The following is a 27,765-nucleotide window of genomic DNA, read 5'->3' on the forward strand; positions in this document are numbered from 1 at the left end:
TTTGTTTTCGAGCTCCAGCCCTCTTAAAAAGTGTTAAGCAGCTGTCTGCGGGGTTTTTAATTATGAGTGCTGCTCATTTGTTGAATCCTTTTTATGTTGTCATTGTCCTTCACAGGAACAGTCCTGTAGTTCACTGTGCGATGAGATGCAATTAAATTTAACTGCAGACTAGTTTACTTCTTGGGATAAATAACATTCGGAACTAATTTCTCTCAAAGAAACACGCCTCATTGTTTTGGGGGCTCTGAGGTTCTGTCACTTGCATGAGCACATCTCTAGAATGTCACTTGGAAACCGATCAACCTAAAAATTATAATTTTAGATGTGTGAATGATATGCATGTATGTGATTGTATGCATTCTATATTCACCTTCATTCTTCTGTGAAGGCGTTATGCAGGTTTTTCATGGATTTGCTCCCTTGTGAATCTAGGCTCGTTGTGGGCGTCCCAACGCAGCGATTCAAGCAGGTTTAGAGTTGTGCCCATTGATGGTGGTTTTTGCCAGCGATCCACCAATCAGATCTTTGTTGATGCAATTAAGAATCAGGGCATCATCTTTCTACATTTGCGTTCAAGCTTTCTGGAAAGAAAGCTGTGAAATGACAGTTTGGTTCCATGAGCAGAGGTCGGGGCTTTGTGCTGGCTGGCCAATCAGTTGCTTGGGGAAGCTGTTCTTTATGATATGGGTATTTTTTTAATTTTCTGAAACAGGAAATGGTTCTCCCCAATTATTAACATCAACTTGGAAGCACCCAGGTTCAGCCATCAACTCATCGCTCTTCCTGATCAGACCCCCCACAGTCGTCTCATCTCCAAATTTAGTTGGTGTTGTGAGCTGGGATACAGTTGTGCATGTATACAGAGAATAAAGGAAGGGACTTGACACAGAGCCCTGAGGAGCACCTGTGCTGAGGGTCAGAGTAGAGAAATAATGGGTGCTCATTATAACTGACTAAGAAGTCCTTTATCCAAAGGAAGATGTTGTGTTGAATGTCTAGGTTGCACATCTCAGCAGTGGCAATGGCGTCATCTATTGACATGTTGGTTCCATATGCGTATTTGTGGGTGATGTGTTGATGGACCAGCCTCTAAGTGGGATGTCCATATACTTATAGCACTTATAGTACGTCCGTTGAGAACATCTCATATAATTAGGATGTAATGATCTATGAGCTGAGGGTGTCTCCAGTTAGTTATGTAACTGAGAAGTGACTCTGCCCCATTGTGCCACCCAACCAAACACACACGCAGAGTCAGTGTGTCGGTGACAGTGACTTTAACAAGCCCTGATAAATGATGTGTTCTGTGACCCTTCAGAGAAGAACATAAAGCACATGCTAAAGGCAGTGCAGTGAAAACCAACAAGGCTCTTACGCTGTTAAAGGAGCGTTTTACCTCACAGTTGATTTATTATGTAACGACTGCAAGCGACCATGACAGTTGTCCTAAGAGCGATAACATCCAGAGGACTCTAGGCCCAGCTTGCGTTTTTGACGCTCGCTGACATAATATGTTGTGTCAAATAATAGGAAAAGATGCTTCTGGCAAAATTAGAAGTCCTTTTTTTTTTGTTACACAAGTGAGAAAGTCAGAATTCATCACAATCAGTGGTGTGGGATACGTCAGTGAGTGAAAGCATGATTTTAGAAGATAATACTTTCTACAGCTCCCAGCATGAGAACGGCCTGCAGCTGTCCATCTTGAGGCCAGCTTGTGTTGCCGTATGTCTGAGAAGAAGTTTGTGACATGTGACAACTGCAGGCACAGCTGGCCCTGCATGATGTGACAGGAGAAAATAATTTGCTTTAGAGAGCCCATCTGTGAAGAAGAGCACTTATTTTTAGCCAATGAACTCCACACGCACCTCCACGCCTTCATGTTTAACTTGACCAGGTATAGGAGTTTGGTGAGTTTAGATGTGAAGGGAAGAGGAGAAATCCGGTGTCAAGCAACATTTGTTCTGCAGCTGCTTCACAATACATGTCTCCCCAAAAGAGCACCAGTTCTGATGGAAACGATGGAGACATTAGCTGATTTTAACCCGAACGAAACTGCTCCACACAGGATAAAGCCTGATATGCTGTGTCCGCCATTTACTACCTATGGAGCACCATTAGATTATGTTATAGCCTCTGCTGCCAGAACAGATAGAGTTGTTGTCCTTGGAGACAGCTTGTGACTGCAGGTCTCGGCCTTGCTGTACGATAGTAACATGCTTCTCGCCATCCATCTTAGGGTCATCCAGAGTCCAGTGTCGGGTACAGGCAGTGGAAACAAGCAAGACCAGAGCAGTCATGCCCCGTACCTGTCAGCCTGTCACAAAGAGACAATATCAAAGCTAAATACTCTCTGGGATTAGGCTTGCATCAGCTGTTATCAAAGGAGATAGAAAATGGGAAATTGCTATGTCAGTTTGCGCTTGTTTTTTTTTGTTAATCATATAAGTAGAAACTCTAAGGTTAAATCTTTTTTTACTTACACTATGATACATATGCTACGTTAGTTTGTATCTGTCAAGGTTATCAGTTATCCAGGTCATGGTAGACCTAAAAAAACACAACCTGGAACAAAGGCAACTGGACTTTCTGTTGGGTCTCTTAAAGACGCTTTGCTACTCATCCAAGTTGCTTCTTAAGTTTTGCTGTTGTGTTTCTTGAAGACGTCCAGCCACTCATCCAAGGAGCTTCTGAAGATCTGTTGCTGGGTCTCTTGAAGACGCTTTGCTACTCATCCAAGTAGCTTCTTCAGTTCATTAAGGACTTGAATGAGTGGCAAAACCTCTCCAAGAAAGCCAACAAGTCCATTGGGGGCGTAAACTAGTTTGAGGATTACCAGCTGGGCCCTGCTTTGCCAAGTGGTCTTCAACTTAAATATATATGTATATATATATAGACTAACTAACCTTAATGCCAAGGTAAAGCAGGGATATCCTTCTAAATATAGTGTGCAATTAAACTGATATAATTTTCTGATGTGGTTAAACAAATTTTGCTACTGACCCTGTCCGCTACAGTTCATTGCTTGGCTTCAGCACTGGTATTGCTTCTCCAAACTGGGGGCATGCTTGTAACCATCTACTGTGTATACATTAAATACCTTCTGCAACCACACATCAAAGAAACGGCTCCAATCTTTTACGAATAAAACGGATTAGGGGAAGAAATAGAGAGAATGTGCACTGTGGTTACTTCCGGAGTCCTGTGGTTACTTTCCAGACATCTTTTCATTATGAGGCTGCAGAATCCCAGGCTGACTTCTCAGGGGTTGAGTCATGTTAGAAATTAATTTAGCAAGCCAGAGGTCTCTCAGCATCCTGCGTCTGCTTCCATGAAAGATGCAGCAAAGGAGAAGATGTTCATCCGGCCTTGCTATCCTTGACACGTATGACATTTGAAACTAACATATAGTCCGGCGTCGTCATCCCAGTTGCATAATATCCACTCCCAGGCCACAATTATCATGAAAGGTCATTTAGTGTAGCAGAATACAGTGCATCCACTCCATGGTATACATAATTCAGGAGAAGGAGCTCAGGGGTAGAATATATTCTCTGTGTTTGCTGACCAGTCTACATGCGATTCACAACTGTGTTGGAATTGTATTCAAATTAATTAAATTAACTTCTGGTTAAGTGATAGAATCATCAGAATCACACAAGGGAAAGACTAAGTTGGAGCCACAATAGCAAACTGCCTGACTCACAGTGTGCAGGGCTCTTTAGCCCTCATTTTCCCCCCATGGTGTTCCCACTTATACCACTGAACTCCGCCTGCGGATAATGTTCGATGACTCATTCTGAAGAGAAAAAAAGCATATATTTAACTGTTAAATAATCATATCAAGCATAGTTGAAGCCGTTTCACATGCTGGATATTGTCTCCTTTCTGTGCCACTTCTAAAAAACTGAATAAATTATGTTTCTCCTCCAAAGATGCTGGAGAATTGAATCCTTCATGCTGTGGTTAAAATCAATAGTCTGGTGAAATTGTATCGAGGCTCTGGAAGCTCAGCAGGAAACGACGCAAGCGTTAATTTACAGCAGCGCGTGTATGCGTCTCAGATTGATAAGTTATAAATCATTCAGTGATGTCTCCTGCTAATGAAGACTCAGCTCTTGCTGGTGTACCTGTGAGTAGTCACCTGCGATTAAGTGCGTCAACACAGGAAAATCGCACCTAGAGTTCATCTCCAGCTCTGAGGTGTGAATGAGAGGGGGAATCCAGGCAGGATGTGAGAGATGAGCATAAACGCACACGGAGACTCTTTTTTACACCCCAAATGAGGGAAAACCTGTCTGGAGACGACAGGATTCTTCACCCGAGGTGTTTATATCCTTCGTGCAATCGGCTGTCTGTTTCAAAATGTCAAAACAGTTCGGATTTTCCCTGGGTTAGTCCAGAAAAGCGCCCAGCCCTGTCTGCTGTGGGTGCTCTGTATTGTGAAGAGATCTGTGTTGTCACCGAGCGTCCTCACTCCTGGCTGTCAGACGTCTGCGATGCACGCGATATTGCGTCATTTGTTCTTGGTGTGTATGTGTCTGCCATTCTTACTCTCATGACACTTGGGTGAAAGTTCGACAGGTGGCATCTGTCAAGAGTGTGTTTGGACGACTGCGTTCTCCCGCGCTCAGAGGATCTGGCTAAAGACCAATTAATAAGAATTGGAAGAGGTTTGGGACTACTTCAAGGCACGAATCTAATGGATTGCACTTTCTTGTTTGCATGCTTTAATCCAGATCTCGTCTTGGAGTCTTGGACGTCTTTCGAGGCTTCCTAAACTGCGACATGCAGGCTCGTGTTGATGCACTTCCTTCTGCCACCAATAGAGGCCGCCGATAAATGTTCGACTTGTTGACTCTTTTGCAGTTGTTGCTTACATAAACAACTGTTCTTGTGCTTGCAGGGTTTTAACCTGCTTTGCCGTCATGATGTAAGCCCTTTCTAAATATAAATCCGACATGATGAATGTCTGGTCCGATAATGAATTTTGATGCGGTGTAAAACTATTTATGTAATGCCTCCACCCCTCCTCTCCCCACAACCCCCAACGTCCTCCTCCTCCTCCTCCTCCTCCTCCTCCTCCTCTGCAGGCCTTGGCCTTTCTGATTAAAAGCCCATTCTCCACCGCTCCCTTGTCACTGGCTTTGCTCAATACATCACAGAGAGAGGCGCAGAGAGATGGGATAAAACGCCTGCATTCCTATTTGCCAACACAAGATTTATTTTAATGTTTGATCTCAAGTTTCCCTTTACAAATCGGGTCCATGTTAAGATTTTCAATCTGTGGGAATACAAGAGTAATGCGAACCTTTATCCAATAATGATAAAATAAATATACATCGCACAGCCTTCAGCAAAACCCTAAAGGTTAATGGTCAAGGTTGCTGATCTAGGAAATGAGGCCGTGTGTGAATTAACACAACTGTATACGAGCATGTTCAAAAACACGCAAAATACCAACTTTTTTTTTACCAACAACATAGTGACAACGTGCCACAGTTTACTGCTAAATTAACTACGGACACAGTTTTCAGAAGGCATCTGACTGAGTTTATATTCAATGTGTATACAGGCGGTGTTTTACTTGTGTAGCAGACATGCAAGTGACCAAATGTGCATGGAGCGCAGGGGATACAGGCGACACGCACGCCAGTGTGAAGCGACTGTTTTCTTGGTTGCTCATTGTAAATATTGGGTGTGGACACTAATGGCCCTAATGTATTTTAGAGGCCGACAGAAAGATCGGATTATAACTTAAACTGTGGAAGTAAACATACGCACTATAATCTGGTGGTCATATAAGCGGTCCACTTATACAAGAGCACCGTGCTAAGTAGGCGGCCTTTAACGTGACCCAGGACTTCTTGTGTGTTCACACTGTCAAAGGAAAGGAATTCCCCAGGATGGACTTTAATGCAATGTCTGAACGGGACCTTCATCACCATGCCTCCACTCATTGTCCAGTATGTAGATATTATAAGAGAGTGAAGCTGTGACATCCTTTAGCAATGCGCAGGATTTCTAGCTAAACACGGGTCGATGGGGGAAAATGGGGAAAAGGTAGCAGCATGAGTCAGTTTGCTCAAAAAGGAGCCTTTGGGTGCTGTATTTCCATTTTTGTATATCTATTGCACCCTGTGATCTCATTCTTAACCAGTTATTAACCGTTTTATCATATACGGAGACAGGCAAACCACCAGCTGGAACAAATAAATACCTTTCATTGCTTTTAAGGGTGCTTTTTATTTTGCTTTTCTTCTTCTACCCAAGTCTGAGTTTCGCTTTTAATAGCTCACTCCACTTAGGGATTCTCATGCAGGCAGGTAGGCAGACGGATTCGGTATTCTGCAGCCCTTGTCTGTCAGGAAGGCAATATATAGAGCTCAGTCATGTTTCATTCACCCTCTGCTCAGAAACATCATCACGCACCGCCTGGCCGGGATACAGATGGGCTGGGTGGAGTTTCATTACCCAAAATATGTCGGGTGGGGGGCGGGGGAAGTGGTGTTTCTCACAAAGATGGAGACCGGAGATGGTCTCTGCCTCTTCATTCTGCACTCTGGCAGGGTTTTCTCAGTGATGGAGTGCCCTGTGGTTTAGTCAGCCATAAAAACTGCTGAGCCATGTGACTCTCTTACCAAGCCGGTGACAGCCAGTATAAAGACACTTGAGGTGATATGTAAGGAAGCATGCTTTCAATGCCCATACCGCTGACTGCTTGAACCTGGCAATGTGTTTACACTCTACAGTGGGTGCAAGAAATATCTAATAATGCTGAAAGGTGAAATTTTATGTAGTCATCACTCAGAAATGTAAACATTATCTGTGTAAAGGGGTCTTGGGGTTAGAATTGGGCTTTCAGGCTCCTACTAACAACAACTACTGTATACACATCTGTTTTCCAAATACCCAGAAACCAACCAGGCATAACACAGTAAATTCAAAGGTGAAAGAAAACCAGCAAGCTCAGCAATCTGAATGTGCCTCCGGACACTTTAAAGACTAATCAATCAACCCGTTTTTGAAGAAAATGATTGTCCTTATTGATAATGACGATCACTGCAGGTTGATCAGCCTCAGGTAGAAAATTGTCAAAGGGTTTCTGTGTGTTAATTACTTGAGACGCGGCCAGAAATGAAAGTAGTTTGCATAACTTTTAAACAAATGTCTGTATTAACTTGCTTGTGTGAGTAACGAGGTTAATAAAGCGTGGACCCAACTATTGATGTTGCCATTCTACGTTGGCGGAAACATTTTGCCTGTTTTGCTCGATAATTTTTACTGTTATGCCGACCTAACTGACGGTTCAGTGGCGTTGCTAATCCAAGACAGAGGTCTGTATCAAGACGGCTTTCATAAGACATGACACAATCCATTTTTTTTCTTTTTTTCTAAATTCAAAGGATATTGGGCCTATTATGATCCCCTGTGTGTCTGTTGTGCCGGAGGTGCTTTGGAGTTGTCATGACGATGATAGATGGATGTGGCGCGAGTAGTAACGTTGCTCCAGGACATTTTGTGACCTGCGTGTTGTATCATTCTTTCTGAAAAGGGTACCACAATTGTGTTGTTCCTTCTGTGCGCACTTGTGATGTCGAAGGACAGTACGCTCAAGGCCAGAGCCCCATTCACGCACATACTTATATGTACTGTCACAAAATGAGCACAGATGTAGGATTTATATTTTTATTTTTTTAGACAGACAACGGATTCTTCAGATTTAGTGTTGGATGCGTATTAAATGTGTGTTGCAGTCGTTCACTTCCATTTTCACGAAAGTTATATTTGGATCTGGAGGAAAAGCAAATTCAATTTCGCTACTTCAGTTTCAGGGTCACGTTATTGTAAATTGTGACTCACTGAGTAGAACTTAACCATTGTTAATGTTTCGAGCAACACCTTTGCTAATGTGACAGGCTTAAATGTATTGAGTCCTATTAACCTTTGTTTGTGTCAGCCGAAATACAGTTTAATGTTTGATGCCTGTATGATGCAACGGATAATTGAATTTTGCCTTTAATTTAGATGCTTTTACGTCTTCAGTACTCTTTCTCCTCAGCCATTATGCATCTCTTTGTGTTTGGCAAGGATAATTTCCACTTAGGTTTTTTTTTCTGTGTGTTTTTAAAAGTTAAAGTGCACTGTAAGAATGTTTTTTAGAACTTAATTGTAGACATAAATTCCTTGAAAGGGATAGAAACCTGCAGTATATTATTTATAGATGACTTTTGCGTACAGTGAATGCCGTGACACTTCTGTGGGGATAAATCCTGCTTGCCTTTTTTTAAAAACTATGCTGTCATTTTCTGTACAGTGAAGTAAGGCAACACATTGAAAGATAGGGGGCAGTAGATGTATGGCTGCTAAACCGCTCTCCCCAGTGGGAGAACTGTGTGAGGATTGATACTGGGATTTGTTTGATGAGCGAGTGGAAGAGGCTGTTAGTCTGATGCTTCTATCTAGGAGGCAGCATCCATTCTGCCGTCAAGCATGCCCGGTACTGACAGAGATTACTGCGTGCATCGCCTCCAGCCATATCGCTTGCAGCACACCGATGCATTTTAAGTCATGTTGCTTAGTGGAGTGAAATGTTGCCGGGATGAACACTTCTGTCTTATCGTAGACCTTGTAATTTAAACAAAATGAGCAAGTTTTCAATGATTTGCTGCCTTCTGCTTCTGGTTGATACGCAGAACTTTTATTTTGGACGGACAAACCTCGCTAAATTAAGCGAGGTGTCGAGGTCTCTCTTGTTGCCGTATCGCAGATGGAGTCCACATACTTTCAGCTTTTACTGATTACGTCTCAGCTGAGTTGCACTCACTTAAAACAGGGTGCTAATGCTCTGAAGGGAGACACACACACACACACACACACACACACACACACACACACACACACACATAAACTGACGGCCTGCAATCCTGTGCCCAGTCAGACCAAGCAAGATCAGAGACAGAGTGACTCATCACCAGATGGCTGAGTGTGAGCGTGGCGCATCTCCGCCACCAGGAGCCCTTATGCTTTTACCACCTGGAACAGACCCAAGTGGCACGCCCCTGGAGTCCGGCCACCCTGGACACATAGCGAGCACCCGGCAAAGCAGTCCACATAACACCATAACCGCCCCCCCCTCCCTCCCATCCCATCTCCAGCCAGCCTGGATCTTTTTTTTTTTTCCCTCTTCTCTTTCTGCTTCTCCTGCTTTACCAGCCTTCCGTCTGTGTGTATCTTGCTAGGTGGCTTTGACAGCTTCCCCATCCTCTTCCCCTGCGTCCTGTCCGTCTCAATCTTTTCCTCTGTCATCGCAATACCCTGAACCTCGCCGCATGCACCCGCTCCCTCCTCCCCACCTCCCCCCTTCACATCCCTCAGGACTCCCAACATCAGTAACTGGCTCAAGTCAGCTTGGCCAGGTCAAAGCTCCTCCTCGTCCTTGCTTGTGTGGGTTATGCTGGGTAAATAAATTAGCACAGCGCCCCTCTCTGCTAATGAGGACATGGTCACATGACAGGCCTGTGCTTAAGTTAAGCAGTTTGCGGGATCAATTCCATTATCTCCCCTCTGCACAAGAGTCAATGGAACCCGTTCTAGAACCTGCTGGGTACGTACCAAGTCTTCTCACTTCATTCTCCTTTTTACCCAAAAGCAATTTGTTCTCTCTAATGGTTTTTTTAAAATGTGGCTTTACTTTAAACTGAGGTTTGTTTTAAAAGGAAGAGAGGGCTTAAGGAGAGAAAGCTACAAGCACAATCATGTAGTTTTGCCTCGCAAATGGAGATGACTAGTGGAGAAACCTATTTGTTGTGTTCAGGGGCTTTATCAAGTAAATCAAAGGAAGAATAATGGTCTAAGCTTTTTTTTCCTGGTACAGGGTTCTCACAACTTGAGCTTTGAGCTGTTTAATAGCAAATTCCTTAAGTACAATGGCGAACACTTGACTCTTTACAAATTGTCGTTGTGCAAACAAGGCTCAAACCCTTTCTGATTCTCTGGTAACCACTTTCGATTGATCGTGCTACGTGTTTGGAAAGAAGGGAAGGTCATTTTTTTTTTAAATGAAAACACACAGTTGATTACACGGGCATTTCCTCCCCGGAGAGCAGAATGGAGAGATTTGAAAGGCTTAGTGGGATTGTGGAGGAAACAATTAGTTTTGTCGGAGAGGTTTTGAAAGCATTCATCAAAAAGCAGGTAATTTTTTTAGTCACAGCCGCCAGTTGCGCCTTTGTAGCCCCTTCTGATTTTTGACACCAGATGGTGGAGTCATCATTAGGCTGCAGTGACAGGCCTTCTGAAGTGGAGCAAGCAAGTGCGTCACTTTACACACCAGCTTTTCACAGATGCATCACCCATGTGCGAGATCATCTTTCCACTATTGTACGATCACACAAAATCAGGGCCGTCTGGCTGAATAACCACAAAGCTTCAGCGCGGCCACGCCGGCAACTGAGACCAGTAATGGACAGATTGGAATAAAGTCCCTTTTTAGTGCCACAGCAGCTATAAATGTATGAAACAGATGATGCAGAATCATTAGTTTTCTTAATGTGGGTGCTTTACACTAATAGCTGTCATGTCTGGTCTTTAACCTTTTCACATTGGTCATAAAGGAAGAATCAATTCTCTTTTCAAAGCTTTTTAAGAAGGTAGCAGCTATCATTATACAGAGATGTGACAGGCTTACGTTTTTTTTTTGTTTTTTTTCTTCTGCAAAATCCAGTACGGCAAAATGTAGCAAGGTCTGGTTTGGTTGCGGCTTGAATGCTCAAGTGCTTCATGTCTCGGTGTGCTTTAAACAGATGTCATGTTAGAGGCACCAAATTGTGTCTAAAGATATCAAAAGTGCATTCTGGAGAGCTCAGTAAACCATATTCAAGGCCGATTTCTTCACCTGTCATAGCCCAGAAGCACAAGTAGAACAGCGATTAAGTTCCGTCAAACATGAACTGAGTCGAGCATGGGAGTAAAATAGGCTACAAAATACCAGAACTCTGGAATTAGCTCCTCCAGTTATGATCAGCACATAGTCTGTGCTTTTCTTACCGTAGCAAACCAAGATAAAAACCACTCACCAAATATTTGTAACCCCAACCCTAGGCCTGTATCAATCTATATGTAAATGTATAGAAAACAGACAGAGTGGAGTATAGTACTGGAGAACCTGGTGAGTTTCTGGTAATTTTTTATTAACGAGAGAAATGACACAAGGCCAAGACTGGAACAGTAACACTAACGACTCAAAACAAAGTCAAACCTTCCTCAGCCGCTACTGGTCTTTCACGTGCGGCCAGCAAACCTCCTGCTAGCCACGGCATGAACTCTCGGAGACCTTTGTAGGTGTCCTGTGGTATCTGACACCAAGACGTTAGCACCAGGTCCTGTGAGATGTGAGGGGCAGCTGCTGTTTGGAGAGGGACAAACAACAAACTTGTTCCTGCACATCACCCAACACCCTGTCGCTTGGGTGTTTGTTGTTTGTCCCTCTTCGTATCGCTGTTGCTAGGTGCTCCACGCACCGCAGGCTGAGAACAAGCCCTGCCATTTAGAGAGATTCTGACCGAGGCGTTTAAGGCCTTTGGCAAAGTCACAAATAGCCAAATACACATCGGAAAACCAAGTTCTTTTGAGTGTAATGAATCTTTAACCGCTCGCTAGTTTAAAGAAACCTCAAATAAACCCACCGCTTCACCGTTTCCTCAAAACACATATTGTAAACCTCCTTCTTAGTCGGGCCAAACTGTTCGTCATCCTTTGATGCTTTTTTTTTTGCAACCTTATTGGATCACAGCGTTAATGTTTTGGTCTTGACCTCTTGCCCTAGCTGTGTGTTAAGTAGGTCTAATCTACACTTGCAAACAGATATGTCGGTTGACGCAGACCATGGCAGAGCAAGTGAAGCAGCACTCCGGGACATGTTTTTAATCTGCACCACTGTACCTTTAATCCACTTTGAATAGAAAAAAAAAAAAAAAAAGTGGCTTTAAGCGTTACGGCGCAAGCAGGAGTCTGGTGGCCCAGATATAGTACACTGGTGAAAGCTTGAAGTGAATTGGATTTGCATTTGGACTCGATTTTTCAAGTACATATACAAATTGCACCCTTTTCTTCTTTTTTTGAACTGTCCCCTTTTGTCTTCAATACACACAAAAAGAGATATATACACAAAGAGATGTGAAGCGTGTCCAAGGAGAGCAACATGAAAACCACATACACTCTTACAGATGGCCACAGATCACACGTATATTTGATTTAGCTTTAGATTTAGGGGGCATGGTGTCCACGTAAATGTCAAGTCTGAGCCACATCAAAAGGGAAAAAAAAAAAACTTAAGAATTCAGCTCACCATCCAACTGCAGGGTGGACGCAGCATGTGAGAGGAATCTACAACCACTCGGCTTCCATAGGGTTAACACTCCCGTGGCTTAATATTTATCTGCAGCTGCACGGTGATGGCTTTAGTGCCATTAATGCCGTATTTTATTATCAACGTCAACATGTGTGAAGTCCACAGGGATCATAAATACTCAACGGTGCCTGGAATCACCACGGAGATGAACGTGTCTTTTCCCATGACATATGCTTCTGTGCCGACACACACAAACACAGACACACACACACACAAGGATGGCAAAAGCATTAGTTCATCCCCCGCTACTACAGCATTTGACTGAATGGCACCATCTGTTCCCAGTGGGGAAAGTCATTGATGAGAATGTGACTTCACCTGTTGGTATATTTGGACACACGTGCTGTCTAGAACAACTTAATTTATCCAGGTACATAAAGAGCAAGATGTATTTTTTAAGAGAGGCCTAATAACAAAAAATAAATCAACCAAAAAAGGATGAATCTGTTTGGAGTTGATTCCATTTAATAGGTGCATAGCTGCTAAAACATCCCTACCAAGATGATTGTGCACATACAGAACACAGTGCAATGTTTGCATAAAGAGGTTAATGGATAGCTTCTGGCTGAATGTGTTTTATGTTTTATTGAACAGAAAATGAGCTGAAAATGCTGAATTATGCAGCAACTGTATGTTGATGATTACACATGAATTAATCAGAGCTGAGTCGCACGTCGCCGCACGTTGCGCACCGCGTACGAGGGGTCACACCTCGGAAGTCACGAACGTGGCAGCTGCATTGTTCTCTGTCGGTTGAAATTAACATTGAACCCGAGGGCGACGGCATGCTGTGTGTGCGCTCGCAGTCAGCTCTTTGGATCTGTCTGAAGGCATTACGCTATGCCAAATATCCAGCTGTAAGACTTTTATAACCCTCTTCAGTCTTTAGCGTTAGATGTTTAGTCCTCTATTGGATGGAAAATATACTTGCTTTTTCTCGGGTTTTCTTCCCGCAAAGATCTGCCGGGCCAATCAAATCATTGGTGTGGATTTTATGCGATGGTTGACAAAACAGTAACGGCTTCATAGTCATCGACGTCACCTGAACGACGTGGAGTTTAATTAGTTTGCAACAAAATGGCTCCGATTGGTTTGTAGGACACAATCCAATTGTGTGTAGAGCTATTTTTCTTTCTCTGTATTGGCTAAAACACGCCCAGTAATGGAAACCAAATGCTGTGTTTGCCTGGTCTGGTCTGGTCTAGGTGGGTTGGTACTTGTCTAAGTAACATCCACATGAATGCCACGTCCAAAAGTTTCTCAGCAGAACATTGAATTACCTTAATAGCTTAATAAGCTGATCAGGTTTTGTGGGCAGATGGCAGATCTGCATCCTCATGCTTATGGAAGTTCATCTCAGCCAAAAGAAGCCACAGCCACAGCTGTTTTACATCACTATATGCCAAGTAACAGTCACAGATATCTGGAGGTTAGTCATCAGAATTAGTAATGGCTAGAATAGTTGTATTTCTCAATAGCATAGCTAAATTCTATCTTTTGCTTACAAGCTCCACTTACCACATTTATCCTATTTATGGCTCTGCCGTTACGGAGCAAATGCCTCGCCGTAATAAGAATTAATAATGGAAAATGCTGGGCTTTTAAGAGCGGCCTGATAAATTGTCTCTTTTAGAGATCCGGTACGCTGTATCGGTATCAACATATGTTAGCTTCCCTAAGTGGGAAGAAATGTCAGAGGTTGGAGGTCTCTCTATTAAAGTTTGTCCACCAGCCGAGCACTGAGAAGTTTATTAGCAGTATAAAATGTCCTGCTCAGATCACGGTCACCCTTTAATAACCAAATACCTTATACAAATGTTCATGAGAAGCGTTGACATTGCAGAAGGTCTTAGGGGAGTCTGCAAGTGATTTAGTACCATATTGACAGCGTGTGGTATTTATTTTTTTTTCTTTACGCATTTGGAATTCTTTTACCTCTGAAATATTGATATTGACCTCAACCTTAAAAGCCCACTATCCACCAGCCTCTACTTTAAATTCTGTAGCTTGGCTCTGGATAATATCTTCAGTCTCTCCCTTATTAGAGGTTAGAGCACGAACGACTGTTGTCTGTGTTTGCTCGTCTAGTTTATTTATTTTTTTTTCTGTTAAATATGCAAATCTTCCCGAACTGTTATCCACTACTGTAAATTAACACCGCACACAGGAGCACAAGATTTGTTTACCCACCTCTTTTTGATGGAGCACTGGTGTTAACATGCACGTTCCCTGCGGGGCTTCACCCGGTAAACAAAACAGATGTGAATCGCGGAGTGGATAAACTCATTAGTAACTTATCATTAAACAGGTTCACATCTGCACTTCCATTTTTGGAGGGCACTGGATGAGAAAACATGCACTCATGTCAGGAGCTGTTAGGTCAAACACAAAGAGAGGCTCTGCCTGTCTGTTTCCATCCAGATCATGGAGCAGATGTCAATACAGCGCGGTGCAGAGTGCTGGACAGCGACCCGGGGAGTGCGTGCCGTTTCTTAGGAGGTCTGCACTTGTGTGACCGCTCTGTGCCGAGTGTGTGTTGAGGAGCAGAAGTCGACGCACTTGTTTGTTTAGGAAGTTTGCAGGAGATTTGCGCGGATGAATTAATGGTGGCAGGGCAGTGGTGCAGAAGATGCTCTGGGGGTGGGGGTGGGTTTAGAGAGGGAAGAAGCAAGAGAGTTGTTTCTCCATCCTGCCGTGCTCTCCGCATTTATATTAAAAAAAAAAAAAAAAAAAAACAGCTGGGGCAGAGCGGCGCTGGCTCGGCGACGGCGGCGGCGTGGGGCGTGGATAGGAGGGAGAGTCGACATGACAAGGACAAAGCAAAGACAAGCCACGGGCCTACTGAGCTTTTCATGTTGGGTGGGGGAGAAGGGGTTTAAAAAAAAAAAAAAAAAGAAAGAAAGCTGAAGTTATGCTGTGCTGTGGCTACAGCCTTCCACATCAACTCACTGCCGCGACCAGCAGCCATCAGCTGCGGCCAGCGAAGGAGAAAGACTAGCCTCACTGTTTAATTCATGGGGACTCAGAGTCGTGCGTCACCATGTCTTTTCACTACTTCTGCAGAAGCAGAGAGGGCCACTGTTGCACGTGTGCATGTAAACAAGAACCTCCAACTGATGACTTAATCCATGACATGTAACCAAAACCTTTACAGCTGCATGCATAACCTTGACTACGAATCCTCACTGCATTTGTCTCCAGACTGTGTTCAGGAGGAGCCAGTTCGTTTCTGTAGTCTGTGCTGTTTGGTGTGTTTTGTAGTGTGAGCCATGTGTTTTCTCTTGTTGTCTGTGAGGCAGGAACGTAGGTTTAAGAAAAGGTGGATTTTTGGTGAAGAAATTGTCTCAGATATCTTTAATATAGAATGAAAAGAGCCTAAAAGGGCAGAAAACCGTGTCGTTATGTTAGGACTGTAGCTTTAGCTTGCATCAAAACTAAAACATCAAAATCGGGCTAGCCAGTCTTTGCACTAAGCTAATTCTGAGCTCAGACCACACGGGTTACGGGCCAGTCCTCGTATTCACGGGACTCCTGTGTAGATGAAGTAGTACATCGTTGCACCTGCGGCCTCTGTTTGGTTTACATCACTTGAGATCGCATGAGGTGGTGCATTCAGCGTTCCCTAATCCGCTAATATTTTCAAATCTTGTAGAGTCTTGAGGGTGCAAGTTTGAGATTAGAGAGAAGAATAGCTGCATGTGTGAAGCAACGTGAAAATTGGGTTGGATTTTAAAATTCACTTGGCGGCCCACAATTGCTTGTGACTTTTGTCTGTACCCCTTCCGTCTAAAGTTGCCCTTTTGTAAGAAAAAGGCTTTGTATGTAAATAATATGTACCAAGTAATCATGCACCGCAGGGAGTTCCTTATTCCTGCGATTGTCAGTAAAAACACTGATCTCACAAAGGTGGCAAAAAAAAAAAAAAAACGACCACATGAGGTCCCTCCTATACGAACACCCAGGAGCATCTACACATCCGTACAGCCGATCTGTCGTTCGCAGCGTCCTACGGCATCTGTGTGTTTGACAGTGACGCACTAGCGGCTAAATATACCCAGTGGTTCTGTCTACTTTTGTTGATGGATTGGCATTAGGGAGGATAATGCAGTGCAGATAATAACTGTTTGTCAGCCATATTTAGAGACTCAATCCTATGGATGCACGCTACATATGTAAAATAGATTCCTGTGTCAGAGTGTGTGTGTGTGTGTGTGTGTGTGTGAGCCCACGTAGGATTGCTAAGCTGCGCAGGAGGTCACCTACGTGCTTTCAGCGTTCGCCGTCGGCTCGAGGAGCTGAGACTCTGCCTCTGCGCTTGTGTGAACGGCCTTGTAGTGCAGTTAATGCACCTGGAGAGCTGACTTTTATTGCTAGTCAGCGAGATGTGATAAACACCCATTTTGTAGTGTGTTTACAAGGTAGTTCCCGCTCTTTCTTTGAAGCGTGGACACTCCTGAGCATTTTTCTTTGTGCGTTTATCTCCGCTCCATTTCACTCGTGTGACAACAGCGGCGCGTTAGCAGCGGCTCCTGACGAGTTGGTTTGAACAGATTGCTTTTTTGAATAGCCTATAGATGTTTGATGTACAGTCTAGCTTGTGATTGCAGCTAAGCGATGTGGAAAGGAGTTACTGGAGAAGAGAGAGGTTAAAAGAGACGGGCTGGGAGTGCAGGGTGTTTTCTGCCTTTCACTCGAACACTGTCATTTTGAACAATCAAAGCCTTTGAAAATAGTCACGTTTGCATGTGAATGGTTCATCGTTCTTCTTATCGAGTGTCCTGGCCACCACTGTGACAATTACTCTTTTGATGGGCTGACATCTTCAGCGTGGAGTTCATCTCTCAGCTGAAAATCTTTTATTGGCCACGGAGGAGACGCAGCATGACAACTGGAGGACGGCACAGGTAGAGCAATTTCAAGATTTCTCAGAAACGGGGAGGGAGTAGATTAGAGGGTGTTGAACTGGATAAACCTGTCAGCAGCTTCCACTCTCGAGCTCCTCAACACCGGCCGTACAATCTGCCTCGGCCCCCGGGCAGCCCACACTTCAGTTCAAATTCTGTTTTTGAAAATAAATAGAAAATTCACAAAGAAATCTACGCTGCCTGCTTTGAAAAACAACAACACACACTTGACATACGCTACACGTGTGCGAATCCGCTGCAGGCGGCTTGCGTTCACAGCTTACTCTGAAGTTAGCAAAATATTACCATAAACTGAACTCGATCACTCTGCGTGGCTAATTAATACTGAAGCAGCTGGTTACTTCGTCCGTATTCCTCCGGTGATACCTTTTTGTGAGGGAGGTGGTTCGTGAAGGCCTCGCTGCAGAAACCAACAGATGTCCCATTTGCGCTGAGCTGTGCTGGGAATATCAAGTGTAGCCGCCTGCACGGTGCTAGTTGGCTGCTGCGGCAGGAAGACAGGCTGTGCACTAAGTGCTGCCCGATGAGATCGAACAGCAATCTCTCTGTCACACGTCCTGCCCCGACACCTTACCGCAGGTCACACGATCGCCTGTCTATGCTACTTCATAATAAGTCTTAAGCCTCCTTTGGACTGTCATGTATTTCAGAGCTAACATTGTTTGTTTCTGCACCCACCAAATAGGTAATCCGTAGCAAGTAATTGTTTTTTGTGATGTTTTTTTTGGGTGATCTTATCTTTGACGATAATTTGCTTTGTATTATTATTTCTGCGACGGCTTGTTGGCCTAATTTGCATAATTTGGATGCCTCACTAACTGCATAAAAACAGAGAAGCAGACCTCTCAGTTGAAAATCTTTTATTGGGCAACTGGAGGACCATAACATATTTGTGAACCAGACAACTGCAGTTTACCATGGCAGTTAATCACAGCGATGATACTTTGAACTGCTGCAGGTCACTGCTGATTTAATATCTTTTGATTGATAGACAAAATAGCTGCATTTATCCAATTATCTAATTGTTTAATTCACAATACCAGGTAAAAAAGATGCCTATTTTCAGTCTCTCCTATGTTACATTCACTGGGCATATTATCACAGTCATGAAGCAGAGTCCTCATCCGGCTGTCGGAAGCCCACGGCTTTCATGTCCACTCCAGTGATGAGTGTCAAGTTTAGTCACTGGTCAGTTAGGTGACAGTTGTTCCCGCAGTCCACATTCGGTGTTTTAATGAGCCCGTGGGTGAATGCGACACACACACTGCAAAGCTCTTTGCTTCGCTCGGATTAAAGCGGCTGCGTATATTCCGTCATTTTTGCATTTGCAGTTGTGGGCTGTAATGGAGTCGTTGATGGCGCCTTCTCAGCCGTGGTATAGCCTTCTGTATGCATTGATGGCTTTGGGAAATTTCAAATCCGAGTTACTGTTTCAGTGAATCCACCCACATATAGGGAAGAAGTTGCTAAATGAATGCCACCTGTAAATGTCAGTTTCTAAATGTCAGTTAAGATCTCATGTGATTTCTGTTCACTGCGACAACAATGTGACCGATAACGCATCCCCAGCCTGTCACAGTTCAGAGCGTGGGTGTTTAATACCAGTTATATACAACAAAAAGGAATCCCCATAGACTGTAATTTCACAGTTAAAGGGGAATTACCGTTTTTTACAACCTGGACCTTATTTCTGGCATAAAATACGATCGTTTACTCACCCATATAACTTTGGTGTCATTTGGAGTCGTTCGGAAGATATTTAGATCCATATAGTGGGAGTGACTGGGGCACCGAAACGCAGCCTCTAAATAACGCATTATCTGCCACGAAACTCGTTCATTTCACCAATATTTTGTTATGATACACTAGTGCTATTCCCTGTTGAGTCCGGAGTTACCTGTTATCATTATCCGGGGTCTGTAGATTAACCTACTAACCTCTGACCTGGATGATGTCATCTCTGAGCACCGTGTGCTCCCGCGACAGTCGGCTTGTTTACCTGTAATTTGCTACTGCTAGTTTTTTGCAACATGGCTGAATATTTTTCCGATTCCGAGGTTGTGGACGACGACTTTGTTTATGATGGATGTCCTTACCGCTTTGAGCCAGAGTATACGGATGAGGAGCTCGTAAATGAAAGGAGGTAAATGAAATTGTAGATTGTAGGTGCAATCATGTCAAGACTCTCGTCACTAATAGTTTGACTGGTGAGTATCACTTGCACATGCAGGGGTGCTAGCTGAAGCTTTTCTATAACGATTTGTTGTGTCCATTTGACGCGATTGACAGCTGCTCAGACAAGCTCCTGGAGGCTGTGTCTTCATTTGCCGTGTCCATCTCAGCTGTCACTCTCCATTTAGGAGCTATTCTTTCTCCTAACACCCTTGTCTCTTGTTCTGAGAGAAGTAGATCTGGCCTGACACTCCTTATACCGCCCTTACATCTTCTGTCATTGGAAGGGTAACTACTTGCCAAAGCCCTTGATGTTTTCTCAACTGATCTACCGGATTCTCAGACAAACGCACTTTCTCTGATTGCATAAAAGCTTCCTCTTCCTCTGTGCTTTAACTTGCACACGAGTTTGATCGCGTCAAACTAGAGTGAGCTAATATGTGTGTTCGGGTGAATTTCAGCGAGCCGCAGAATGTGTCAAGCGCTGCCAACAGTGCCTGCTGCAGAAGGTCATCAGGTTGACCAGCTTGAGCCGACCAGCCTGCCAACTGTAGAGAGGAGAAAGAGGGAGAGAGGGAGGGAGGGAGGGGGGAGGAGAGAGTGGGAAGATAGTGACTGACGAGGAGAATGTGGGAAAGGCGGAGAGAGAGCGGAAGGTGGGGGTGGAGATGTGTTTACTGGGTCACTCCAGGTAACCTGCAGCCACGCGTTTCCTTGCACATCATCCTTCTGCAGCTCCAGGCCGAGCAGGCGTGAGTGCAGCTGTGACAAGAGTGACCTCAAACCTAAGAACATTAATGCAAAGCCAGCGAATACACATCCGGATTCATAGCTGACCCACAACGATCCAGGATGTTTGTGTTAGCCGATGAGCCGGTGACAGTGACAGTGACAGATGTTGGTGCCGCCAGTCAGTGTTTCCCGTTGAGCAATGGACAGATGTGCAAGTGAGAGAATTCAATGTGGAAGGATTAGTATTCGGACAGTGGCCGAGGAGAGGGTTGCGCTGTTGTTATGAACGTGATTTTGAATTACTCACATCTTTGCAGTATGTACATACCATGCATCATTCCTCCTCTTCATTCTGGCCACTTTCTTAATACACTTCTGGTGTGAAAAGTACAGTTAAAGACAGGACTCTCCAGTTTAATGAGTATCATAAAGTTGTGGCAAACAGTTTTAATTCATGTCAAGATCACGTCAAGCAGTAAACGCTGGGGAATTAAATCTTTGCACTTGCTAACAAAATGTGGCATCACAGTCGCTTAATTACATTTCTCTTGTTTAGTTTCAACAAAGTCTTCCTCTGTGGCTCATTGGATATTTCGTTATCGATCATTTGGTCTGATGAGAGGAGAGTTTCATGCTAATCTGAGTCACGGAAATGCAATAAGTCTTGTAATATGATTATGGGAAAAACAGATGGGAGTTTTACTTCTGAAACAAAGTTTGTCTGATGTATCACGTCCCGCTTCGCAACTCCATTCGGGCTTTTTGACCGACATAGAAATGGTTCAGTAGTTTGAGAACCACAGAACCACGTGCCCCCATTGGGAGCCAGTGCATTTCAGCAAGAGTCCGGTAGGTGGCTAAATCCAGCTTTCATCGACTTTTCTGAGTGTAGCCTTCGAGCTTCGGCTAAAATTCTCTGGATGCCGTCACGAGTTTATTTGACTGACCAGGCAACACACCTCTCCTCTGTTTTACTGCAATCTGACAAACGTATTGGACACTATAAACTAAGGCAGTCTGAACCCGTCATCTAAGGTCTTTGTGGGCTGTTTTGGTTCCTGCTGTTTCCTCTGATGCCAGCCTTTATGCTAAGCTAAGCTAAATGGGGGCTAGATCCAGCTATTTCTTGTCCAATTCCTTGTCTAGCAACATGCTCCACGTAAGTTCTAACGAAATATCTACTTTTGTATTTACAGTCTTTGTTCCATCAAAAGGTTTTAAAAAATGGTTCCCACACCCACATCCTGCTAGGGCACCAAATTTGTTCAGGCAAACAAGTAGGAGGAGATCAAATGAAAACTGATCTGAAGGTTCAAATAATTTCGAGCAGCTTGTGATGGCTGCACCACAGAGGTGGGTGTTATCCTGCTGGACATAGAGGGCAGCCAGTCCAAGGCAGAGCCTGAGTCTGTCCACACCGAGACACGAAGCCGCTCTCTGCTGTTTCAAGGACACTGTTCAAATAAGATAGCCGGGGTCTAGGACATGCTTTTTTGTTTTTATTTTTTTTTGTTCTAATTAGTGTGGGCAGTCCATCAAAGATTTGTGCTTCAATAAATGAGCATGGTTTCACAGCCGCCTCTGCTCTGGGTCAGTTGGGATGTTTATCTGTCTGAGAGAATATTTTTTCTGAGCGTTTTTATCGACTTTTTTTTTTTTCTCCTAAAAAAAAAAAAAAAAATGGAGCATCCACCTGACAAGAGCACCATGAATCACTGATCCCATTGCCCTCTGCCTCCCACTGCTCCCAAAGCTTCTTCTGCTAATAAGTTCCAAATGGGCTAATCAGTAACAATAAATATACGAAGACACTTCAAGCACAATAACAAAGTTCTTAACTGACCAACGGAGCTGTAAGGTCTTCTCTCCAAGGTTTGGTGAATATTAAAAATGTTATTTCAAAAACAGGCTGAAATGATTAATTAGGAGTCAGGACGTGTTTAGTTTAGCTTAAGACTAAACAGGAAGGGGAGACAGGTAGCGAAAATGTCTTTCTACATTTCTTTGAAATTAGCTGAAGCATAGTTGATAGATTGTGTAAATAGTGACGTGAAAAGGTGTATTTTTCCACAGTTTTTTGAACAGCGTGTTGCTCCCTGTTCTTCGGGTCTTTACGCTGCCTTAAGCTAAGCTAAACACGGCCTTGCTGGAGTTTTCTTCTCAACCCAAAAACCGCTGACGGGCCGTGCATTTTCCACCTCGGCTATAAAAACCATCAACATCATATGGATACGCAATGAAACAAGACGTTGCATCGTAGACGGGTATCTCATATAGCGAGATGAATGCCTTTCGGGCTTTTAAAGCAACTCTGGTGCGCACTACAGCTGCGCCCCAGCTCCTCATACATCAAATCCAGCAGAGCCATGAATGTCGACCCAATGAAATGGCAAAAATATACATAAAAGATGTAAACATTCATTTTACTCACCAGAACTTCAGAGACAATTTAGAGTTCTCCTCATAGCACTCATAGTTGCTGCCCTGAAAGTGGCGGACACACCCTTTCCCTGTCTGGGTACAGGTTAATTACATCTTTCCAGTGACTTCAGTTGTGTCGCCTCAAGGATTGACATCATCTGAAGACACAGTTACCCTCACCTCCTTCCAAAAAATAACCACCGTATTGCGTTCTTATCAGGAAACGTGACCTGTAAAATGACTTACAGAATGCATCCCCAAAAATCTTCCCCGGCTTATATGGCCTCTGTCATTTTGTCATTACAAATCAATCTATATAAAACCTACAGTAACAAAACAATCATTTCTGGCGAGGTTTTCAATTATCTGAAGCGGTTGGTGGTTCTTCTCTATATTAGATTTTACACAAATGTTCTTTTGCAGCTCAGGGTTATGTTTGCATGCTCATTCTAACAAATTGGAGTCGGTGTGGGAAGCCAATAATGGTGATAATTAAAACCCTCCTTTTCATCTCTGCTGTCCGTCCTGGTCCTCCAGCTCCTTCCAGCCGTTATGATCTAACGTGATGCTCCATACGCTGCTGAAAATTGCCAGTAACTCAGAACACATCTCTGATTCCTGCACCGCCACAAGCCACAGTGGCGTGACGTTGTATCCACTATTGTGTGAACCAATCGCGCTGCTGCCTGTCGCCGGTGCTCGGCAAATGAGAGCACGAGAGCAGGACTGAGGCTAGCAACGAGGAGGAGGTGGTGGTGGTGGTGGTGGAGGACAGTGGGAGACTGCAGTAACAGCAGTAACAGTCCCAAGGCCCCACGGATACTCACTGAATCAAATGCCGAAGGCTGTGTATGATTGAATGGCTGAGACTGACTGGGTGTGTTTATGTTTGTCTCCATCATAGTGACAAAAGAAGCAAGTGCGCATGCTTTTTTTTTTCTTGTATGTGTCTGTATTTGCTGCTTGAGTGATGCACAGAGAGCCTGAAAAGTGAGGGAGGACAAAAAAAGAAAAAAACATGCCCCCTAGTCATGGCCAGACACATGAAGCGGGGAATTTTTTTTTATTATTTATTTTCGTCCTTCCTCTTTTTCCTTTTGCGCCTTGTGGCTGCTCGGATAATTCCTCTGTTAGTGAAGTGAAAGGCCGTGGCTGAGGGGCGTTTCCGTGTGATATCAATACATTAAAAAAAAAAAAAATGAACAGAAGCCTTTTCCCCCAGCCGAGTGCTCACGAGAAGGGCCGTTGATTTACGGACTGTTTCTTGATCAGAATGGAGCTGTTCGACATTGTTGGCAGATGCAGCTGCTAAGTGATGGAGAAATCATTAGATGACTGGTGAGGAATTATGTCTGCTACTAGTGTCTTCGTCTGGTTTTATTTTAGCGTGTAATGCTGTGCGATTAGTTAAGGGTTGATTAAGGTGTGCAAACTGGTGTCTGGAGCATTTTTATTTAAACCCGTAGCCAGGGGGCCTACACTTTAAACTAAGCACAGGTTTGTCTTCACTTTTATGTTTCACGTTCACAATGGTGGAAGTATTAAGATTTCTTAAGGAGCAAACAAACCACATTCTTCATGATATTTCAAAGTAATATAATAAGTTTGCAGGAAAATTTAAAGGGGAACTACTATTTTTTACAACCTGGACCTTATCTGTGGCATAAAATACGATCGTTTACTCACCCATATAACGTTTGTGTAATTTGTAGTCGTTCAGGAGATATTTAGATCTGCATATATCTATATAGTGGGAGTGACTGGGGCACCGAAACGCAGCCTTTAAATAACGCCTTATCTGCCGTGAAACTCGTTCATTTCACCAATATTTTGTTATTGTACGCTAGTGCTATTCCCTGTTGAGTCCGGAGTTACCTGTTATCATCATCCGGGGTCTGTAGATGATGATAACTGATGAGCGCCACGCATACCCGCGACAGTCGGCTTGTTTACCTGTAATTTGCTACTGCTATGGTTCGTCTGCAACCTCAGAATTGGAAAAATATCCAGCCATGTTGCAAAAAACAATATAATAGCACAAGCATACAATAACAAAATATTGGTGAAATGAGCGAGTTTCGTGGCAGATAATACATTATTCAGATGCTGCGATTCGGTGCCCCAGTCACTCCCACTATATGGATATACGCAGATCTAATTATCTCCCAAATGGCTACAAATTACACAAAAGTTATATGGGTGAGTAAACGATTGTATTTTATGCCACAAATAAGGTCCAGGTTGTAAAAAACAGTAGTTTCCCTTTAATTGTATATACTTGGTTGAACTCCTTCATACTACTGTATAATCAGCTGTATTTTACCTAGATTTTAAATATCAATATCACCTTTTAAAATAATCCTGCTAAAAATTCCTGCTCTCCAAAGTTTCCTCAAACAAAATCAGAAAAGCACAGCCTCTGGGAGTTTTCTCTGCAAGTTCCACTCTCCTCCTTCAGTCCAAACATGTCTGCTAAGCCAGCCATGGTGTGAGTGTGATCAAGAAACGCTGTCCGTCACTTCGTGTTAGCGCTGTGATGGACTGGCCACCTGGTCAGGGTGTGCCCTGCCTACATATCCCTCGCAACCCTCTACAGAATAAAGCTGTTACGGCTGAATTGACGTAGTTAGGTGATAATAAAATGGTCTTGTAAAGTTATCACGCAACTTCCTTGCGTAGTTACCATCTCATTGTTATTCTTAGGAAATGTTTGCAGATAAGTTGTGAGATTGCATTGGATATAAAATCAAAAGGAGGAAATGATGCCACAGAGCCATTCAGAGGTTTATTTAGGTGTTTCATTTCAGGTCTCATTTCCTTATTACAGTCTAACATCAGAGACTGAGGCTCACACACTGCTCATACAGCTTCTCTTTAGCCTCCCACATTAGGGGTCTGAAAGAATAAAAGAAAAAAAAAAATAAATAAAAGCATTTGCTAAATATGGGATGTACCAGGGATGAGAAATCAAATCAAGTAGCTGAAGGGGGAATGCAAAATGGACACCCACTCAGTTTGCGAAACTGTGTGTCAGTAATGGGAAAGCTCTTAAGTGTGTTACATAACTAATAAAAGTCAAGGGAGGTGGGTTTCACTTTTTGATTGCATTGTTCAAGTCTTGCTCAAGGACTGGTACTTTATAGATTTTTTTTGTTTTTTGTTTTTTTAGTATTATTATGTGCTGGGAAATGCCGCAGTCGTCCCTGTCTCCAGGATACAGGACTGGATGAGGCATCGATCGCTTTAAAGTTAAACTTTATATCTGCTTTGTGATTGGCCTTCCGCTGTTGTTCTCGCCACCTTTTCACAGAGGCAGCTCAACTTTAAAGCCTCATTGGTCAAAACTGCCACACAGCCCTTTGACACAGAATTGCTGCTCTGGCATTTAGCGAGAGCAGATGAGTGCGATGATGCCGTGGGGCTCCATACATCATTATGTGTAGGTGTCCGACAGCAGAGCAGAGCAGAGAGCGGCTGTATTTCATTAGCAACAGAGGCCTCATTAACATGCGTGGCCACAGGTTGTTGGTGCCCTCCTCCTCCCTCTCTTTGTGCGTGTCAGAAGCACGGCCTTGATGGCGACTGACTTACTCTTATTAGGCTAAAACTAGTCCGCAGTCGACCGGTTGTTTTGTTACGACCGCACGCCTCAGACACTGCAGGACGTGAACTCCCTGCAACCTATTTCAAATGGTAATTTGATGCAAGTCTGATAGATGGCGCGGAGATGAGAGGATGTCGACAGGAGATGATCTGCAGGCGCTCTGGAGATTATTCCCTCAGGTCCAGAAGACATTCAATAGTATGTTAAACTCAATGAGTCCTCATCCGATGAAAATAATTAAATGCCTTATTAGTTTTTCTGAAACCGGTTTGTTTCTCCAGTCTGCATGTCTGTACATTCCTCACTGCAATAGTTAAAGTGTTTCAGAAGCATTTTTAGATATGAATAGCCACATAGTTTGCTTGTCCCTGTGCTCTGAATACAGTCACCTCTGTACAGTTGGCTTTAGACAAATATTCTGGGAAAGGGGTGTGGATTGAAATAGAGGAACGTTGAAGTCATCGTCATAGCTGTAAACACGCCGTAATGGCATGTTTGCACTGACACTCCCTTGGTAACGACCAGCAGTGTGTGATAAAGTCCAGTGTTTTGTCAACCCATCCATCCACCCAGACCTCTTCCCTACACCGACGTTACAATAGACTTCATTGCAGCACTCTGACATTTGTTTGAGGCCACACGGTGAACCATGCCTTGAAGGAGTAGTAACCAGCTTGCACAAACAACCTACAGTGTTAATTGTGGATTCCGGTTAGACTTTATTTTAGAAACCGGCCATGCATCATACAGCATGTCTCTCTAAACTCCAAGATGGTGGCAGCTAACTTTGTCTCTCTGCTGCTTGGTGCTATCCATGTAGCTTACTGACGGTTTATACGCTTGTTTATCGTGCAGCAAATTTTGTATATTTTTTTTTTTTTTAATTATCAATTAGTGCAGCTTTATGATGCAAAGCTATCTACTCCGACAGTTGTGGGAGAAAGACATGTTGCACAAGGTTTTCTCCCTGTGAATACGTTTTTAATCAGCTTAATAAAGACACAGCATCCTTGAACACGTATTCACACCAATTTCCTTATCTGAAAGGATCTTCAGCTACTTTTTTTTTTTTTTTTTTTTAACTCAGTATTTGTGTTTCAATGGATAAAAACAATGGACATGAATTTCCCTCTATTTATTTCTCGGTTACATAAGCAGCATTCATATATTTGTTCTCCAGGGCACCACCACTGTGAGATGGGTCATCGTGGTGTCAGCGCTGTAACTGACTGTGACCTCAGCCTAACCTTCCCCTGTGGGCTTCATATAGCATAGCACCCTATCTGCTGCTGTAATATACAACACCAGTCCCCTTGAAATGTGTTGTGTTGTAGCCGCAAACCAAAGAACGTGAAGTGAAGCAAAGAGGAGGAATGGAAGGCAATGCAAACACAGCCCCCTTTTTTCTAGGTCTAATCCCTCTTAGTAGGGGAGCGATAAGTGTGTTTTGACTTAGCCCCAAATTTCCTGTTGTTTATGCATCCTTTGCCAAACCACGTGGA

General features: G+C 43.6%; 1 protein-coding gene across 3 annotated transcripts in view; it reads left to right on the plus strand.

The window, feature by feature from the left end:
* oxr1a (oxidation resistance 1a) overlaps nucleotides 1–27,765 on the plus strand; it is a 142,563-nt gene that overhangs the window by 19,348 nt on the left and 95,450 nt on the right. The window contains exon 1 of one of the 3 annotated variants that reach the window (XM_084557752.1): nucleotides 23,904–23,997. The exons of the other annotated variants lie outside the window; for them this stretch is intronic. Within the exon in view, the coding sequence (XP_084413878.1) occupies nucleotides 23,975–23,997 (23 nt within the window). The 5' untranslated portion in view covers nucleotides 23,904–23,974. Of the gene's footprint in view, nucleotides 1–23,903; nucleotides 23,998–27,765 lie in introns of those variants that run through there. 3 annotated transcript variants of the gene reach the window in all.

The sequence above is a fragment of the Chelon labrosus genome (genome assembly GCF_963514085.1).
Source record: "Chelon labrosus genome assembly, chromosome: 12".
Classification (NCBI taxonomy): Eukaryota; Metazoa; Chordata; class Actinopteri; order Mugiliformes; family Mugilidae; genus Chelon; species Chelon labrosus.